At 34.8% G+C, this 22509-nt stretch overlaps 1 protein-coding gene across 6 annotated transcripts in view; it reads left to right on the forward strand.

Moving 5' to 3' along the window:
- Window positions 1-22509, forward strand: part of LOC112684558 (semaphorin-2A) — a 478554-nt gene that overhangs the window by 427232 nt on the left and 28813 nt on the right. For all 6 annotated transcript variants that reach the window (XM_025556135.1, XM_025556136.1, XM_025556134.1 and 3 more), the window contains one exon: window positions 16786-16845. In XM_025556135.1, coding sequence (XP_025411920.1) covers window positions 16786-16845 — 60 coding nt within the window. The remainder of the gene's footprint in view (window positions 1-16785; window positions 16846-22509) is intronic.

Genomic DNA, 22509 nt, shown 5'->3' on the forward strand with positions numbered 1-22509 from the left:
AAACCGACGACAGGAAACCCAAACACGGTGAGCGCATGTGATTATCGACGTTATTATTACATTCCGGTTCATTATTCGTTCACGGTCGGATCGTTTCACTTGCCCTTAGCCCTGCAGCGCTTGCACCCACACACACACACACACATACACACATACATGAGCGCCTCGCACGCTTGGGAAATCACCGGGTAAGAGTATAGTACCTACACGGAATCCCGAATTGTCAAACACAACCCCTAGAATTCTTTTTCTTTTATTTTTTGCAATACTTTCTTTCTTTATTTTTTATCTGTCTCCTAAAATGTTTGCTTAAAGTGTGTCTGCGTGACTGCGCCCCCGCGAGTGTATGCGTGTTAGCTTATTTGCACATCGAACTTTCTTTCTCTCTTCCTCTCTCCTTCTCACAATCTGTCTCTCTCTATGCCAGCGAGGCAAAACGTTCTTTGATTACGCAACGTTAGCTCTATCTCACGCCATACCCCTTTTCGACTGTCCCGCCACATCTTATTACAACAGTTCTCTGGCGAACCGTTCGAGTGCATTAAATTATCAAGACGAAAGGCCGCCGAAAACTTTTACCGAACCTCTGTTGTATATACATATATATACATATGCACACGTCATGGTTTGACTCGTTGTGTAAACCGAAAATCTTACTGTTACCATTTCGCTCGCACAACAGCAGCGGGTTATCCTCCAAAAACTTATCCGCAACGCCGCTGCTTAAAACATGGTAATTGGTGTACAAAAAATGAAAGCAGAAAAAAAAACTTACTACAATAATATACTTTCTTAACGTGGATCTTCTTCTTTTTACGTACTCGCGGTATTTATATTCATACATATCATAATCATTTACATAACATAATTTGCTTAATGTTATTTTAACTCGAAAGTCAAAATATATATCGTATATCACATATATATTTCGTTGAGATATCGAGACCTGTAATATGAAAGAGTTGCAAAGACAACACGATTTAATTATAACTATTATATATTCAAATCAGGATTTTCCTTGAACGCATAAGCAAATATTAGAAATGTTTAATTTTTATGCTATTTTTCTATACACCTGGGCATTTAATTAATGCCCTATGACGAACTAGATAAATAATAATAAAGGCAGATTAGGTTTTTAAATTGTTGGACGTATATTAATTAATTATTTGTTGTTACTCCAATTTAAATATAACATTTTTCGTTCATGACAAATTTATCATAATCCAAGAAAATAAAAAGAAAACCCTTATAGATTTTCCCTTCTTGTTTCGTTTCTTTTCACTGGCTGAGATCGTAATAGGCGATTTTGGTAACACCGCGTGAAAAATGAATGTTTTTGACTATTCGTCTTGGCATTTAGTAATAATCCTGATTTGATTATTACATGCCTACGACGACATAATATACGCACACCACGAGCATTAATATATTACAGTATGTATACAGTATACATTATATTGTCGGTGGCCGGGGGCTAGAGAGAAGAGATCCATAATTTCGCAGTCGAGATTTTGTCAACGTCATCTGCTGAATAAAACATTGTCCGATGCTCGCGACCGGCCTTTGCTAGTTTTCTTCATTTTTTTTTCCACCGCGAAAGCGGTCTTTTACGGTTCCCGTCGTCCGTATACGTATAGTAATGGCACGCGCCGAATTTACATGTTATTGAGGTTGTATTTTGTGCTGTGTCGGAATAATTCATTCGCTCATTCTTTTGTGCAGATGTTATGGAATAATTTGTCCGCGCGGCCCCGGCGACCGGTCGCACGTGTATCGGCGCAGGCACTCTTATCGTCGTTGGTTCGGTTCGCCCGACCTAACCCACCCGGGTCCATCATCCACTCCCACCGCACGCAGCCCGTTACATCGGTGGCCATCTTAATGTATTATTCAGCATGAAAACTAAGTAGAAAATCTCCCTGTTAGCAGCAGTGTACACACGTTTAAAGACGTGTACACGCATGTATAAACGAGGGAAATGCAATTTTCCTATCTAGGTAACTTTATTTTCTTCTCATCCGCGAGAACACGTCCCGTACAATATATATATATAGGTGTATGTATGCATATAAACAAGGTTTCTGAAAAAAATGAGAAAATTTAAAATTACCCACATAGAAGCGTGGGGGAAACAATTGTAATCATTAAATATTATTATTGCCATTTCATAAAATTTGGTAATCTATGTTAGTAGGTATATTTATTTGTTACGTTTTACATGTGGCTTATCGTTATTATTATTTTCATCATTGTTTCATTGTATTATATATCATATATGTTACATACGAGTAATTAACCGCGGCCGATTGTTCGTTGACGTTGGACATGGGACCGGTGAAATTAGAAGTCAAATTATTATTCGCAATTTTTGTTCACAATACACGGAGATGGCGACCAAACATTTCGCACCCGTCGATATAATTCGTATTCTTGTTAGTTATTATTATGTGGAACTACGTTATTGTAAAACTTGCTTGTATATTTTATGAACCAAGTAGCCCACAAAAGAAAAAGGAACCTATATAGTTTTCTAATTGAAAACAGAATCTAAATTTTATGATTTTAAGAGTTTAATTATTGAAAAAAGTGTTTCTCGTAATTTTCATAAGATGATATTAATTTGTGTGTCCAATATACCCAAATTCTCGAAAAAACTAACATTTTTAGTTATCCTTTCTATCATTTATTTTATATATATATATATATATATATATATATATATATATATATATATATATATTTTTTTTACTAAACCGTAGCCGTAAATTTGGTGGTCCAATGGCTTCAGCTCTTGCATAATTTGAATTTTAAAGTTTTCAAAATAGAAGTCCTGCTCATTGTCATTGTTCGATTTCACGAACGTCTAATGGCATGCCCAACTACGAACATTGACTTTTAACCTTTGGACTCATATAATGTAGATTCTGTTTTCAATATTATCATAATGTAAATATATTTTTTCACTCCTGTGAGAGTTGTTTTAAATTTTCTCATTGTCACGAAAGACCCTGTAACGTACGGTAGATAGTATACAGTAGTGTATAAGTAAAAGAAGTATGTGAAATTGTATATGTGTGAGTGTGTCGACGACGGCGCGCAATAAAATGTAATAAGCACGAGACACGAGCGCATATAATTTTCGTAATATAAGCAACGTAAACGTAATTTTGTTTATATTTATATGTTTAAACTTATTTTTTCTTATAAACAAACATATATAAAGGTGTGAGTGTGTGTGTGTGTGTGTGTTTTTAGTTTTTATTCGGTACCAATATTTTACACGAGGGTGACGGTGTTAAAGACGGTAGTTGTTCGGAAAAAAGCGACATAGGGTAGGAGGAGGACCTCTTTTTCCCTGTGCCGCAACTTTGCATTAAAATCACAATTATGGCGATTTCAATTTACGGCCCGAGCGGCCGGCGCCCGGCGCGTTGTTTCACTGAGATTAAAAATAAACGGTTTTTACTCGACCGTATCCTACTCGGTTTCATTATAATATTATGCAACGTCGCCATAACTCACATCGTTTTTATTAGTCTTTTTCGCGATAACAACCATGTTCTGGATTCGTCCCAATAACAAATCTCCTTTCCGTTCACTGTGCGTATACGTACTTGTATTTCATAACTGAATGCGATGCGCGTGTACACACAGTGCCAATCACACTCACCTATTCTCATCGTGAAAACGTCTCCTCCTCCTCATAATGCGTCAATTCTCGGTCGGCCGAGTACTTTCGTTGTTTGGAAACGATTACGTTTCGCAGCAGTGTCGTCTTCGTAACAAAATACTATCGTACTAACAACGTTATTTGTTGATTTATCATCCTGGAGAGATTAAACAGCTCTCGGTTTAAAGAAAATATTTATAGAAATCGTTTACGCTCCCCACCGGCTCGCGATTCAATGCGATCCACTGCGGCCACCGATTAAAGTTTACCGGTGTCTCCAAGACCGCGTCAACCTTCGAGGTCGTTGTTTTATCATTCTTTTTATATCCGGCAGCGTCCCATTCGTCCGTTCGTTCGGGGACGTGTTCGACCACGTACCCATCTCCGGGGATTCGGTTCAATTGGGATACTCCGACGTTGATGGTTAACAATCGTGGCAACTCAATTTATACGTATGTAGACTGTTTTCGTTTCCGGTGGCATTGCGTGGTTTTTGGAAGCGAAAAAAATCATTAAAAGTCCGACGCGCTCAACTTATAATGCTCAGTAATAAATTAACGCTTTTTATCTAATTAAAAATGTTTTCCAAAAGAAAAATTAGTGTTAAGTTCAAACTTGTTTAAATAACTGGGAATTTTAAAAAATAATAACCTAAAGAATAGCAGCTTGTAAATAAAATTCGTATTGAAAAAAAAAACAGTTCAAGGATTGTGGGGCTTACAAATTATTATGAAGTATAATGATTTACGAGCCAAGAAGAATTATGACGAAAGTTTGTATTTAATAGGATGATATAATTAAGCCGAATGGCATAAAATAAAGTTCATATACATACATACAGGTATAGGCGTATTATATAACGTAATGTGATATTTATAGTTACGGATAATAATCCATTGAAAACTAAATCGAAACAGAAATTGTTATTTCATGAGTAATTTTTCGGATGACACCGCAGCTAAAATAATAATAAATATACTAATATATAGGAAATATGCAATTTTTATGAATTTTTTTATTTTTATTTTATTTGAACTTCGCCGAAACGAAAGGCAGTGGATCGGAACTAAGCGTGGTAGTCATGCAATTGGAATATCGCGCAGTTTTACGCGGTTCATCGGGCACCCGACTTATTAACTTAAAATTATTATGAATCGTACCTCGTTAACGAATAACACCCCTTCGCCATCGCGTTGCAGTCTGCAATGTGAATAATAAATTCGCTTGTCTCCAAGTATACGCGCGTGTACACACACACACACACACACACACACACACACACACACACACACACACACACACACACACGTACGCACAAATACGTACACGGAGCTAGTATACAAGCATAGAGTTTGGAAAACTTTTCTGTAATCCGATTGTTTTCTCCTCCCCCGCTCATCTCATCGATACAGTCCGATCCGGGTACGATTTTCTCTCCAGTCGCCCCGTGTTAATCATTGGATCTAATTTCCACTCCTTTTTCTCCGCCGCTGTCCGAGGTAAATTAATGTATCGGGTGTATACTCGTATTATTGCTGGACGACCAGCGGGGATCCTGTACCGCTTTGGCATCGAGTGCGTTTGGCCGGGTTTCAAATTGGACATACACACCTGACCTGCCTCCTACGGGGATGGAAAGGCTGTCGGTCGACAGGGTTTGCTCGAGACGGGGGGGAAAAAAAGCCCCCTTGAAAACGGTAAATCAACCCCTTCCCGTAGAAAGTACGGCAATCACCCCCATTCAACTTCAGCCACCCCCTCATCATATCGCTCGTAACGAAATGTTGCCGGCCAACTAAGATTCGTTCGTAACGCCACCAGTAACTGCAGTAGGTGAATGGGGATGAAGTGGGGGTGAACGTGTTTTTTCCTATTTCTTCCTCTCCACCGGTGCACCATGAACACGCACTGTGCAATGTGCATACATCTAAGGGTAACAGCACGGGAATAATGTTTTTGATGGTTTCAAACGAACTTACTCGCCCGTCTGCCACCACGTATTTTGAACGGTGAATGCAACGCATGTCCAATGGAGTAAACCGGGGTTCGAAAAGTTATTATTTTAAAGACCCTTGCAATGTTTACATATTCCCGTTAATTTCAATTTACTGGTTTAATAAATAATAACAGCTTATGGTTTTTGAAAATTTCTAGTCATATTTTTTTTATGAACATTATTTATCTACTAGAATACTGAAAAAGTTTATTTATTTAATATATCATATAATATTAATAGTATATTATCAAATGTACTTCTTTTTATCTGGCCATTTTTTTTCTATGTTTTAACTAAGATATCCGCTTATGCAGAATATGCATCTATAATCAGATATTAAATATTTCCTTACATTTTTAATTCGAGACTTTTTTCAGTGTTGCACATTATTGCACTAGTATATTTTTTATTATACTTGGCGTGTATTCATTTTTAAACATAGAACATAATACATATTATTATACATATTTGGTACATGCGTTTTACAACTATTTTATTATCATAATAAGCGTTTAATGTGCTGCATACTTGTGAGATATAGACTATTTTCAAATAAATGTAATACATTACTGATAAAGGTTAACAATTCTACATCAATGTACATTGGACGACTCCAATGTAAATGTGTACCTGGTTATATTGTGTTCCGCTAACTCAAATAATCCCAAACTCTTAATATTTGTTTTCAATCAGTTGAGGAGCAGTTGATATCTGGCCGAAATGCACTGGCCATTTGTAATACTTGCTCATATTACATCATCGTTATGACATGCTAATGTTGCAGATTCCATTGGGTAAAAGTAGGAATAATTTTCCGACGAAAATCTTTTATGAATATCATAATCAATATTTGTACCTGTTGCAAGTTATTAACATTAAATTATTATTTATTACGTTCTTGTGTACACGTATGAGTGTTCCAAAAGTGATAAATCTAAAACAAATGTTTTTGCTGAAACGTGTACTATAAGCTCTTGGCCCGTCTTAATATATATGCGAACAATGAAACGAAACGTGGGATACAATGTTTATTGGGATTATTTAGAGATTCTCCTAAAGTAACGCGCAACAAACTGTTTGTAAATTAAAATAAATAACAACGTCGCAAACATATGACTCGGAAAACAAGTAAATATGTTTTAACCACCTAGACACAAACTTAAAATGTTGTTCAACAGTTGTATTAAGACTTATCTTCTCTCTAGTTTCCCTAATTATACATTGCAAATTTCCATTTTGTTTACAAAATACAAGTTTACACAGGGGCGCTCGGCGATGTGTACTAAACAATCGTTACATGGCCAAAAGTTTTCGTTGAAATTAATATTTATTAATAAGAAAAGAAAAAGAAATTAAAGTTTCCGTGAGAAATTTTTCGGAGAAACCGTGTGGCACAAACGTTACAGACCACATTATTGCTCACCGCCAACATTTACGTCGGTAAAAAGATGAAAAACTTTTGTGAGTTTGGTGAAATTTATCGGACCCGTTAATCAGAAGTATTTTTGAAATCTCCAACGTTAAAAAAAAAATGATTTGAAGAACTTGAAAATGGTAAAATCATAATGGTAAAGGTGACTTTTTTTTTCTAAATAATAAATAACTTTGACAGGTTTTATAACAATGACTCGTCCAGTGAAAGCTTAAAAAATACGAAAAGGAAAATGCTTAAAAAGTTCCAACAACATTGCAGTTTGTTATCGTTTGTTTTTGTTTTTATTATTTTTTTTTTTTTTTTTTTTTGTGAGCATTCTATTAAATTCGAGACGTTTTAAATAATATAACCGATTGAACCTCATTTTTTTATCAAAATATCTTATAACGCATATCATTAACTTATTTATTATTCTTATTGTTATTATTTTTTTTTTCTAATATTGTTCATTTTATCTGATACTAATAAATTTTATTAAAAACATTTTGAATCTTAATCTCATACAACGTAAAATATTATACCGTAAATCCATAGAATTCGAATAAAATTATAATTGAGATATGAATGATTTATAAGATTTATTTTATTATTTTACTCAAGATAAATCTACGCTCGTGAAATTGAATTATTTTTACCCCGATAATGTACGTTCTAAATCACCGGAAAAACGACAAAGTATTGGTGTATACATTTATTTATACGTCTTACGCGTTTGTTGGACACGCAAAATTGAATTTATTTCGTAACATTTCTATGCAAAACCGGAAAAATTGAAAACTTTTAATCGCTGTTACAGTACGAGTATTATAATGCAACTGTATAACAGTAGTGTGATCATTGCTTGCCGGCGAACCCTAAACTATCGTTTAAACTTTAAACGATAATCGTCATCGTTTACAAATACTATCGTAGCCGTTCAAATCGTTTTCAAACAACAAAGTAGAATATTATGTAGATATTGCGTCCATTATCGATTTAGAAAATCAGTATACATTCCGCACGGAATATAGTCCTGTTTATAGCCGTGCCGCTCGAAGTTCAATAATAACGTAGTTAGGGCATCGATGAATTGTGGTAGGAAATTACAGCAATATCGATTCGTCTTTTTCGCTCCGGTTTTCGCAGCTAAATTTTCTGGAGAATAGAATTTTATTTTTCAATTTTCCCTGCGTCGGAAAAGACCTCTGACACGAATGGCGGCGTCTTGCTAACTTGCAAATCGAATTATTGTTTTTTCCAAAATAACTCAATCACATTTACGCGGACGATCATTGTACAAGAATGTTGTTTAAATCCAAACTCTCATGTACAAAGATAGTGCATGGTATTCAGTCAAAATCGCAAAACAATTACGGCGACAGTCATAACAGCGATATTAAAATATCGAAAATAAAATGAGCCTCAGTATTTTATAGCAATTACAAATATAATGTAAAAACTTAAACAATACACAATTATAGTTGTGCAATAGTTATTACAGTACACAATTTATCATTTATTATTACAATTTATAGTATTAAGTGTTTTTTTTTTTTTTTGTAGAATATACTAACGTACGGTTTTCAACATAACCATTATCGATTAATATAAATGACTATCTTTTGTTACCGTATACTTTTTCAGAAATTTTAAGTTTCTTTAAATTAGTAGGATTTTGAGGAACATTCTACACACTCTGTCGGACTCTTTACAAAATACGTTTTAGTAACGGAATAGATTTAATTGTATGTTATGTACCGGGGATATTTTGAGAATTCACAATTATTGGCTATGGATTATCATTTGACGAAAATGCTTTATATTCCATTTGTTGAACAATAATTTTTAACTTTAACTTTATTGACGTCAGAGTTGTGTATGAGTTCGACGGACTTTTTGAAATGGACTAGCTTCTAACTGCAATTCGGCCTTTAGAATTTTTTCCACGCACCTCCTATACACTGTTTCATCCTTTTTACTATCAACTCGATTAAATATAACTTTTATGTGCTAATTTATTTTCTACTACTAATAAATTCCATTATATGTTTTGAGAAAAGATGTTTTCATACTATTGTACACAGGTGAATTTCGCACGCGTGCATTACACTGAAATAATATTAGGTGCGTAGTACAGTTATAATTACAGTATAATTTTCTATAACATATGTTACATAATTTTACACTTGACACGACAGTGTCTCATGTATCTCTCGTAACTTCACTCCTCCTTTGACGATACTATATCATATCGCGATATATGTAATCGTTCTTTTTGGTGTGCCACTGTTATTGCTATCGCGGTTTTTGCGTCGCTGTTTTGATCGTCGCTGTAATTGTTTAGCTGGATGACCCTGTACACTGTGGTTTATTTTCTGACAATCCGGGGGATCATTGTGAACAAACCGCAAACCTGTATCTTCTTTTTAACAGACAGCAAACAAATTTGATCCATTATAAAATGTTTTCGCGTCTTGGAATTGCATCGCGCCCTCGAAAACCGACGAGGACCGTGATCTTTTACACTCGCGAGGGATTAGGTAAACTTTGCGGTGCATAATTCAAAATCCTTGTAATGAGAAAGATACTGGGTTTTCGTGTATGCGCTTGGATTTTCATTTCCAAGGTGTTTTAGCTACTAAAGTAGTGCTTCTTTTTTTTTTTTTTTTTTACACTAAAATTAATGTATGTAATAAAGAGTCGGGAGCATACCATAAATATAGAAGAAAATAATAAATAACTGCAGCGTAATACGAATGGGAAGAAGAAAAATAGAAGGGGCGCGAGAATGGTATATAAAAATGACCTTTAGTAACTTAGCTTTTTTTCTTATTTTTCTTTTTCTTCCATCCGAGCTCAGAAACTGTAATTCGCATTGAGAATAATACTGTTGTTTAAGACCATTTCATTGTGATCTAATGCTCGTCCATGCAAGATTGTGGTAATCAAAATATAGGGGAGGTAAGGGGGAGGAAATGATAAAATGTCTTCGTAAATTTTCTTTCATCCGACCGCATGGTGCGCGTGTACAATTATTTCTGCAGTCAGCGCATCGCCACGCGAGTCTCGGTAGGTACGAGAATTTTATCGTATTTTTCATACCGTTCGGCTAAAACTGTGCTCAATTATTCTCATTTCTCATCGGTCATTGATTTACGGACATGCTTTTAGTTTTCGGTCAGAATCGTTCGACCCCACAGGTGAACATGGGCATTCCGTGCATGAAGTCCACGGCGGTGGGCCTCGTATTTCAGCCGAAAATATACACAGCCAAAGCTCTAATTAAATCTACCTTAACCTCCAACCGCCCACGACTTATGTCCTACCGGTAGTGTGCAAAATAAACGTAATTATAATCGGAACGTATCCACACGAACACGCGCACACACACGCACACACATACGCACACACGCCGCGAATACGCCCACCCATGCTCACGTCTGTATGCTGGAACGCCGCGCCGGTGGTTCATTTATGTTTTAGCAATTAACATCATCGTCACCTGCAGCACTGGTATTGTAGCGGTCGACGGGGCAGTAGCAGAGCAATATCCGAATCGGCGAAAATCGTAATTCCTACATTCCACATGGCTTAACGATTCTTGTTTTGCATATACGTGTATTTTTTTTATTTTATTTTTTTTTTTTTTTATTCCATCCATTCGAATTCCTATCGTATACTTTTTCGGGTTTTTTAATGATAGTAGAACGCCGCATACCGCGCGCAGCAATAATTATTGGAATACCGACGCCGCCGACATTTCTGGCCGAAAGCTGAGAAAAAGCCCGTCCGTCGAGGCTGCACGAGCGGGGTACATGGACCGACGGTGGTGGTGGTGGTGGTGGTGGTCTTCGTCATTTAATAACAAAGTACACGTGTACCACACGTTCCGTTCCGAAAAACAATTGTTCGATTGATTTTCAAATTCGATGTTTATTGTTTGTTCATTTCATTATACGAATAAACACACGCCGCGTGTGTTCGACGCACTCGTACCTACGTATAGCGAACGTATTACCGTTTCGATGGCCGAGAAAATAGAAATAATTCCTATTATCCTCTCGTGCAAAAACAACATAAACATAACGCGCGCACAAGCATTATTAAACACTGTCGAGGGGTTTCCTTTGTACTGCCGTTTTAATTTTTGAAATTAGCTATGTAAACGTACGCGCATTATTATATATTGTACTGCGTACGGGTATTATTATGTTATGCCGTGCACCTATTTAACGTGCATGTAGGTACGTATGTAGTATTGTGTGCACACGCGTATTACTGTTTTATTTATTGTTGCAAAATTCGCATCCAAACATTACAATATCATTTTACAACGATGGTGTTGGTGGTGGCATTTCCCACAGCGCGTTTTATATTTATTTATTATAATTATTATTGTACGCTCCCAGCATATGTCGTCTTTAATTTTAATAATATATCATCTGGGATACTACTACCGTGTGGCGTTCGATACTTCCACTTTTTACAGCGAAACAATAATAATATTTTCAGTAACGTCGTGGATCCCATTTTTACGACGCAATTTCCCCGGGCTCTCCGGCTTGAACACGGCAATAACATTTGTTTAAAAATTACTTATAATATTTCCGTTTTAATAACGACGTTATACGCTTAACAATATTAATTATAAAACGTATACAGAAGAGTGTACGTGGAACAAAGTGTTAACCGTCGAAACTTTTGTATATTACCGACTTGAATTTCAACAGTAGAACACGCCATAACAGTTCGTCGCGAAAACTTATAATCGTATCAAACCACCGTTAATATCTTCACTCTATCATAACCATAGTGACAAGTTTTAATTTAAGCGTAAAAACGTCATGGTAAATCGATTGCTATTAGTAAACGTTATACCTTATAATCGCACGCGTATCGTTACCGCAGGGTAAGTAATGCAATGCACCAGGACGCCCCATGATTGTAAACGGATAAAAAATAAAAGCGATCACATTCACACACATAGCCTCGAACCCCTTTTCACCACAGTCACCTCTAGCGATTGTTAAAGCTCTTTTAAAACACCATTTCGAATCATCATCTTTGTTCGGAAAACAATAGTGGTCAACAGATTTCGTTGCGCCGAGTCTTTTCCAAGAACACTATTATTGTGTGCCTATTATCGGTCGTGTCAGTGTTCATACTTTTGTAACCGTAAACGATAAATTTAAATATCCCAAATGTTTTTAAATTAAAAAAAAAAAAAAATTGAAAAGGACAGACCCCGTCGCCCGCTTTGTGTTGGAAAAACTGGTATTTGTTCCAGTTTTATTGCTTTATTCGCATATTTATGTATAAATATCGTGTTTCTCTCAATTTCCTGACGGATGAGTATATTATTCAGTTGTTTTTTTTTTCCTGCGTACATATACGATTCAGCAGGCGTATAATATATTTATATACGTATATTCTCCCGTTGCGTACACACGTATGTATAATATATGTGTATGTATGAACGAAGCTGGTTAGATTATCGTCAGAGACACACATTCGCTCTGACACCCCAGCGGTAGACATGCATCAACGGTCGTGAAAAGGGAAAACGGCACACTAGCGCGCCGCACAAGTCGGTTCACCGACTGTGACTAATACAATACATCGGCAAAACATGTGCTGGCGACGGTGCGAAGTTTGTTTAATATTCGTCGCCAAAGCCGTTCGGGGGATTTGCTTTTACATTCTTTTCGCGGTCGCGCGCGTGCATTTCACATAAGAGGTTTTAGTGTTACGCAATTAGAAAATTTGATTTTGCATCGTCTCTAATTTTCGTGTTTGTTTTCCGACACGGCGGTGACGTGCGATAAAATTACGTTTTCCCAACACGTTTTCGTGCTACTCGAAACACATTAAGTATAATATACAGTGCCGGGCCTAAGTCTCCGGGACGCGACCGAAAGTTATAGGGTTGGTGGTTATTTATATGGAAAAAAAAAGCAAATACAGTTGGTATAGATACAGTACGATAAAAGCTCGAATAATAAGGAAATATATCATGATATAATTTAACCGCGGAGTCGGCTTTCACAGTTTTTGTTCAACTTTACTTTCCGTTTCGAAATGTCGCTTTTGATAAACATTGTCTACTTCATGCTGTTTTTTAACAATCCACTTTGAGTTTGATCGATATAGATGTATTAGTGAGTTCGATAAAAGCGAGTTCATTGCGTTTCTATCATAAACTCGTGCCAATAATTGACGGGAAACTTAAGAGATTCTCGCCGCGATAACCGTACCACCGTAAACCGTTTAAACCGAATAATGGATCCGTTTCGAGTACTTTCAATCGTACGTCATCTTGTCCACATCGACGTTGTATACATATGTAAATGCACTGCGTACACGTGCTCGACATTTTTGTACGGTGTACATACGAGGCATTTGCGTCGGACGAATCGCACCGCGAATATATTATAGAAACCGCCGGGATACCGTCTACGGATTGTCTGTAAATTGGAAATGGCACTAAAAATCTCGAACGTAAGACATATCCGAAAGGTCTAAATACACTGTTTAGTATAAAACTTGATCTGATCAGAAGCCGTTGTTGTTTTACTACTCGATGTTCATTACTCGCATAAATATTATACGTGCATGTGCGTCTATTTTAACATTTTGGATAATATGAATTGTGTGGAGACACTCGACGCGTATTACATAAAGGCAATTGTCATCGTAGCATCGAGCGCGTCGGCAATATGACACATCCAGACGAACAATTAATTCAGTCGTAAATTGCGCATACACGTTTGACATTCTCGATGCATCGCATCGTCTGCCGTTCGTCGTACGTGTGCGTATAAATGCAACGAACGTGTTCGGCGGTGGCTTGCAAAGTTTGTCAAACATTTAATCAGATTTCTCCGAGCGAGTAAATAATACTAGTGGTATTAATAATAATAATAATTAAAACGATAACAATAATAATATATATATATATATGTATTGTGCACGAATTTAAATGTACACTTACACGGTTTATGCATTAATTAAATTCGATAAGACTCGCGAACAGCTCCCGTGTTTAAGCGTGTGATTATTCGAACAATAGTGATGCGAGCGACGGAAGGGAAAGAAAATTTGGAGAAGGTCGCAGGACGTGGTCTGACTGGCTATCATCTCGATTTGACGCGTTTCTCGATTTCGATTGAAATACGACGGATAAAGAAAAGAGTAAGAGAGGGTAAGAAACGAGGAACGAAAAAAAAAAGGAATACTCTCCTCGATGTCGATCCGAGAGGGGCGAACGCGTGGTAGATTTCATTTCAATCTCGCAAATTCATCATTTCAGATGTGTGTAAAAATGTAATTCCGAACAATTCGACGTGCCCGGTATTCGTAAACGCGTAACACGCGCGCGCTCAGTAGACGCGTACACAACCCAAATCTATCATATGTCTTCTGACGTTTTTCACCGGAAACTATAATATTACATGGTCTCCGGATCTAAGTAAACAAAATCCGTCCTTATCACAGCGTTACCATGCCAATGGACAAACAGGTATAAAGCCCTTATTTTTTTATGTACATATACGTGTGTATGTGTGTGTGTATTATATACGTATGAATGTGTTATTATAGGTTATTGTTTGCCCGTTTGGTCGACATGAACTGTGTATGTATGTGTGTGCTTATGTGCGTGTGTGTGATGTGTACTCGCGTTTATATGCACCGGCAGTATTTTATACCCGTTTCGACCCAAATATTTATTTAACCAACTTGATTACCGTCGTCCTCACCGCCAACGCTGACGGCGAATGAATTTAATCAGATTCGGACCAGAAAAAACTTCGGACGTGACGAACGATATGATGATAAACATTAAATTACAGCGCTGCAAAAGTTTTCTGTACATTGATTGTGGATAGGGAAAAATTATAACAATGACAAATCGAGTGTGTTCGACTATAAAAGTCAATTTTATACAGAAAAAAATGTTTTATCGTATTGTAAATTTTAAATTTTACAGACATGACGACGTTTTTTAGTAAAATATATTATTCGTACATCATTCTAACGACATGTATCAAAAATATGAATATACAGTCGTATATTTTATATACACGTATAAATTTCTGTGTATGAGAATAAATATAAATGTGTTACTTGGATAAAAAATTTTTTTTTATATATACACACAAATGTATTTTCCATCGTAGAATTGATGCATGCAATTTCATCGTTTTCTACGTATATTATCAGTTGACGGGTATGAATCACAGGTTTAGTTGAGAGGAATAACGCGACAAGAAAATTCACCCCTTGTATAAAAAATGATCCGTAAAACATATTTGTTGGAGCATATATATATGTATACATCTTAGTGCTAGTGGATGGAGAAAAATAATAACAAATGAATGTTCTGTGTCAATCGAGGAGAAAACATGACTTGTCGGTTCGCGCGCAATAGAGTAAGCCTATCAAATTTCAAATATTCAAATTTCTATTTTCCGAAGCAATATCAATCCAATTCAAGTGTGCGTGAACGGGTACGAATAGAAATAGGAAGGAGTAGAAAAAAAACCATGTATACTATGGTGTAAGGTGGCATGGTTGGGAAAAATATTGCGACAAAACAATATCATGATGCATTTTGTCGACTGGTAAATATTGCAGCGAGAGAAGTATCAGACAGAAATCATCAGCCACTTGAAAATCGCCCCTATCTTATACCAACAGTCGGGTGTTTGAGAAAACAGCTTTTAAAAATCAGAGAGACAGAATGTAAAAATATAAAAAGGCAAAAACGTACACAAATGTGCAGAAGCCCTGCGGGAAATCAAGACTCGGATCGATTGCGGATCGGCAGGGGCCGGAAGAAGCGACCGGAGGAAAAATGCATGTATAAGGACAGCGAGAGATTAGTGGTGAGGATGCGGATAAGAACAAGTGAGCATTTGGAAGCTATTAATACGACCTTCTTTTTTTTTTTTCGCTTTTTTTCATCTCTCCGATTATTTCTCTTTTGTAGCATTGACGAAAGAAAAAAAAAATCTAACTGAAATGGAAGTTAAATTGAAAAAGAGATTTACCTGGGGGATTATCAAAAGTGTTGGAGAGGAGTATTGCAATCTTTGACGGGGAAACCGCAAGTATTTTAACGTCGTCACTAGTATGCAATTTTGGCGCGTGAAAGATCAAGGAAAATAACCATAAACTCTTTCGGTGTATATAACTGAAAATCCTGAAACGATGACGTTACGCGTAAAAACGATATTTACCTAACAATATGATGTATAATTCCTCGGGTAATTTACGTTTCATGGACAACCCATACTTCCTTTAAACATATATAACCAAATCGTAAATCGATTTCTCTCCTATTCGTTTAAAAAAAACATTAGTCGAAAAAGTTAAATTGCAATATTAATTCAATAGAACGCAAATATGCAGACAATAATGATATTATCGACTCAAAATAGTGAACAAATAATGTATTTTCATTTAAAGAATAATTTTGTTATATGAAATATGCGCTTATGCCCATCTTTAAGTAGATTAATAGTGCTCATTAGCTTATAACTTATGATAAATGTATAGATATTCGGAATGAAACTGCGAACGCGGGTGTGTTACAACGTGTATTACAAAACTAAAACTAATCGTGGTTTTATTGTCAAATTGGCGTATTATACGCGTTTTTGTATGCACAATGCTAAAATTATTTTTGTTTTGTTTCCGCAGGATTCCATCAATCTGGATCCATCGAACACTATGAGTTGCACGTCAAAAGGAAAATCTGAGGTAACGTATAACAATAAAATTGACTGATTTTTATTATTTAATTTTTTTTATTTATCGTATAAATCATAATAGTAATAATAAAATACTGGGTGTCGGGTGAAGAGGTCGGCTGAAGTCGTATTTTACGCAAAACAGGTATACGCAGGCATTAGGAGGAGACTTTAAGCTTTTGTTCTTTTTTTTTTTTTTTTGCATTCGGAGCTGACAGGAGGGAGCAATATGTTTACAATAACAATGGCGAGGAACGAAAGAAAATACGGAATTATTTCTCCTCTGCGTGCGAATGTATACGTTCGTATGCGTGTGTGTATAATATATCCTTGCACAGAGACAAAGAGTAATAAATTTCCCCGCATAGGTTGGATAAAAGAAAATTTCTGAATTCAAAAACCCGGATTAAAAAAAAATAATAACAAATAAATAGAAACGATGTAAGGCGACACGTGTAGAAAAAAATCAACAGTTCTAGAAATCGTCTCTTTCAATTTACATGCAGTTTAGACTTGATGAATTTGATGAAAATAATGGTCATATGACTATAGTTCTGCCGAATTATCAAAAAATAACTAGAAATTTAAAAATAAATCTGGTGCAAAACATTATTTATTTATCAAACAAATATTGAATTTATCTCGAAAAGTTATTATAAAAAGATCCAATTTATCAGAATATATATAGTTATTATCACTGACGAGCTTATAATTTTCGTTGTTACCCCAGCAATATCAGCTGAAAGTAAAATTATGTCATGATTTAGTAAAAATATGCCGGACTGACGCATCACCGGGTCTTCAAGACTATACTACGCATATAAATGTATAGTTATAATCTACGAAATCGACTAAACCTCGGCCAGCATTATATAATAGCAATGTATACTAACTTTGGTCACCCGGTCCCATTTTCACATCGAGTTTAATTTGTAAAATAGCTCTTAATGCGTAATCCATTACCGTTAAGCTCGGACGGAAGTCAATAATCCAATTCCGAACCCCCGAGTTCTTGCGGTTTATTAAATTCTTAACACTCTAGCCGCCGAACGACCCCAATCGCCTGCTCCGTCGCCGTCGTCTTCGTTCGGCTGTCCTTCTACCCCGCGGGCCGCCGGTCGCGATTGAATTAAATCTACCAGAGATGAAGATATACCCGACATTGGCACTGGCCGTCAAAAGCAATTAGCATTTTAATTCGGACGCCGAACAATACCCAGATACCCTCCGGGGGTTAAAGCGATAGTGAGGAGGTGCAGTGCTACTGTTGACAGGAACTGCATGTATAGCATAATATATATATATATATATATATATATACATATAGTACAATATATAGTCGACCACGCCGACCGATAGAAGAGCGAAGCGTTCGGTTTATTTAACAAAGCTCTATTATTTTCATTTTTTTTTCTTCATAAAATAAATAAAAATGTTTATGCACGTATATATGTGTGTGTGTGTACGAGTGCGTAGGTATGAAATTCAAAATCAAGTCGTGGAATACCGTGGCCGTCAAAAACAGAACAATGTTGTTAACCGTATCGCTATTATGCAAATAATAATTATAAGCACGTCGTGTCTACGCGTGCGCGTCGCACGGGCGTGCCTCGATTAAGCCAACTATCAAAAACAATTATGGGGTTTTCAACTTCTACACCACAATATAATGGTTCGATAACTCGCGGACGAGTAGTTATAGGAGAAGGTCCCCGCCATTCGTTCGCATCTTGTATTATAATTACATTCGAACGCCCGATGGCGGTGAACAATACTCCTCGTATCGGCCGGCAACTAAATGCAAAGTCCATCCAGATGGCTACTGCAGGAATGTAGCTATATGATAGGCTTAATTTTTGAACAATACGACATCTGGTCAATACGTGTTGTAATAAATCGATTGTAATATCCTACAAGACCGTCGGAAACGAATAAGAAAAAATTGTATTAATGAGTTTCCTATGACTTTCCTTCGGGCTATATCATTGATCATTTGTCACGCCTCTCCTCTTTCTCTCTCGTCGATTTCCTATATAACTCGGTTTTTATGCCCGTCTAAATGTCTAATATACACATTTGACAATAATGAATCGGTCGTATCAAAATTCGAAAACCTTATCTTTTTTTACCTGTTTATTTTTTACATCAAAACGTGACAATCGTCAATCTTCTTCTTTTTTTTTATTATTTTTTAGTTCATCAAACGAATACATTTTTAGTGACTTGAGAAAGATTAAAATATGTTTAGTGTAATAGTTTCAAACTTTAATACTTGACACGACATGATTTCCCAGAAAATATACACTAATTTTAACCACAAAATTGTAGCCTAAATCATGATTCTCACAGGAACACCACTATTTTCTTAGTGCGGAAAAGTTGAATATTCGCAGCTTATCTCAGTGCAATTTCGTATTTTTAATTTTTATAGTATTACACCTTTTTAAGCTCGTATAATCTTAATTGAGAAGTAATGCGAAACAAAAACTAACTACAGCGGAAAGTTGTTCAACAAGTTTGTTTACAACTTTAAACGACTTTTGGTCATCAGTAAATATTTAACGATGAATACTCGTTCTTTAAATCCTCTTGTATTAATATTTTTGGTCCGTATAATTATTTTATTCAGTGTCGGCCTGGCTATGGTCTCTCCTTTTTTTTTTTTTTTTTTTTTTTTTTTAGTCTCGTAAATTTTGTTTTTTGGTAGGTACATAGAGAATAAGAACCCCGTAAAGTATTCAACTGTAATTTTTGGAGCAATTTTTCTTTTGGGGTCTAGGAAATTCAAAATCGAATCAATACTCAGATGCTTGTCCATTACCTATAGTATGAGCAGTGCATAACAGTACAATTGTCAAGAAAAGTAACTACTGTCTCACGAGTTTGAGGAGGTTTTTTGGATTAATTGCGTTATTACAAGTTAAGTTAGATTTTATCTTTCTTCTTAAAAACAATGGGTTTGGACGAGGCCACGAGGACCTTACTTGCTAGAACCTGCAGGGGCCCCGGAGTTTTTGGATTCAGTGATCATGCAAATATGGCATACATAAATAAGTATAATATATATAAGTACAGTGGTTAACATATTATTACTATAATAACTATATTATACTACCTATATATATAATATATTGGGTCTTGTTCTTGACTATTTATAGCATTATAGCAAAACTTGGTTTATTTTCCCAGGAAATTGCTTATCTATGACGTCGACACACAATATATCATTATATTATTATATTCAGTGGTAAAAGGTATTAACTATTTTCGAATATTATACTACTGTAAACGGTCAGCAACTGTGCAACACTAATACCTATTATTATTTATATTAAAATAAAACAAGTAATAAAATAATATTATTTTTACTCTAACTGTGAATGTGTGTCTATTGTGTGATAGTGTAAATTTAATATATTACTAAATTACATATTAAACTATTAAATTAAAAATGAAAGAACAGTCGAATGCCTTTATTTCATTTTTTCAAAAAAAAGTTAAAGAAAACAGCTTGTCAAAATGTGATTCAGGTCAAGACCAACCTAGCAAAGAACTAGAGATAATAAAGTTAAACTATTTTTTGAAATAATCTAAATGTTTGTCGTGTCAATTTCAATACACAATCCAAATTCATTGCTAAGTCATTAATTAGTAATTGATCAAGATTTGAAATTAGTTGTACATCTAATTTATTCCTTAATATTTATTCAGCCACAACTCCGGTATCTATTTATATACAAACGAAAACAATTAATTATTTACAAGTATGGAATATGATAGTTGCCTTAAAAAAAAGAAACTACGAGTATGTATTAAATTTGTATAAAAGATTTTAAAATTTTAGTAAAAAAAATAAATAATCACTTTTATGAAGAAGATTTAATGATATTTTAGATAAAACGTAATTAAAAAAAAAAAACCTTCTGGGTAAAAGTGTTATGAATCAAGAATTATATCTCCATATAATAAATTTAAATATGATACTTTTTTAATTATAGATAATATTCAAAATAATATTGAATCACGATTCATGAAAAATGAAAATTTATTAAAAGACTTGAACTGGTTGGACCCCAGAAGTTTTACAGTATTTAATAACAATGAAATAATGCCTATATCAGCTTTGAGTACTTAATGTAAGATGTCTGGTTATAATGTCTGGATTGAATCATCAAGTAATCTTAATAGAATTGAAACAATTTTCCAGTCAATATGAAAAATTTATACCATAAATACCTAAATATACTATCGATTGTAATTCAGAAAAAAAGTTATTTTTAAACAATGAAGGTGTAAGTGGAAGTGATGAAGACAATGATAAAATATCAAAATCAATAAATTGCAATAAATGCTACAAATGTATTCACTGTGAATTTTTGATAGTATGAGAATTATGCCAATCAAATTTATTTATCATTTATAAGTTTGCTTTGTTATTGCCATCAACACAAATAACTTGTGAAAGGGTACTTTCAAAGCTTAAATGTATAAAAACAAAACTTCGCTCAACATTACACCAAAATCATCTTCCTCATTAATGATAATGGCTATAGAAAAAAATATAACTATTGATACCAAACAACTAATTGAGACCATAGTTAATTCATGTAATAATTAAAAAAAATTACTTATATAAAAATTGTGTTTTATTATTTAAATGATTCTTACTATTTCAAAAATAATTAGCTGTAAAATTGCTTTTATATTTAATAAGTTAACTCATGAGTTAACTAAATTGTTTATTATGATCCGTATAAAGGTGGATACAGTGGTACTAAACGGGGAGGGGGCAATTTGTTAATTATCAATTAAAAAATGGTCATTATTTATTTAAAAAAAAAAAACTTTGTTGTATATATGATATTTTTTTTATGAAAAGTGGGCGGCGGGAGGGGAATTGCCCCCATTGACCCCCCTTTTATCCGCCCTTGGATCCATATTGGTAAAAATGTAAAGTATATTTGAATCGCTTATTACAGAAACCCCGTAAGAGAGAAAAATTTCGAAACATATTATTTTCCACTTGCTTATATATTTTTAGTAGACACATCGATTTTTGCAGAAGCCCCATCTTATTTACGTGGCCAATTCGCGTCTTTGAAATTTTTGTTTGGAACAGAAACCCCTAAGTGATGTCATGTAATACAAAAAATACAAAAAAGTGAAAAATATGTTTCGGAATTTCTGTCTCTTACGGAGTTTCTGTAATAAGCGATTCATTTATAGAAGTATCTTAATATGTTATTTCAATAAAATGTTATGTAGATTTTTTAGGGGCACCTTGAAAAAACTGATCCACGAGCCTTTGGTATGCCAGACTGATACTGATTTTATTACTATAATATACATATATATTGTTACATATCGAGAACAAATTTCATTCCAATTTATAAATTAAACTGTTCTGCTTATGTTCAAAACATTTATTTTTTTCTTACTCTTATTAAGGTTAGGTTAGTGTACCTATGTCCTAATTACGATAAACTAAATATTACCGTTTTAATCCCTGTTTGCCTTAGTCGAAAATGATTCGTGAATTTCAAAAGTATATTTTAATAACATTGAGAAATTTTAAGCTTTTGTAAGTTCTTTCAATATATAGTGTTTTGTGTTCAAGCCCATTGTTGTTATTATTATTATTATTATTATTATTATTATTATTATTATTATTATT

The sequence above is a fragment of the Sipha flava genome, unplaced genomic scaffold, assembly GCF_003268045.1.
Source record: "Sipha flava isolate LNK unplaced genomic scaffold, YSA_version1 252_pilon_pilon, whole genome shotgun sequence".
In the NCBI taxonomy this organism is placed as follows: Eukaryota; Metazoa; Arthropoda; class Insecta; order Hemiptera; family Aphididae; genus Sipha; species Sipha flava.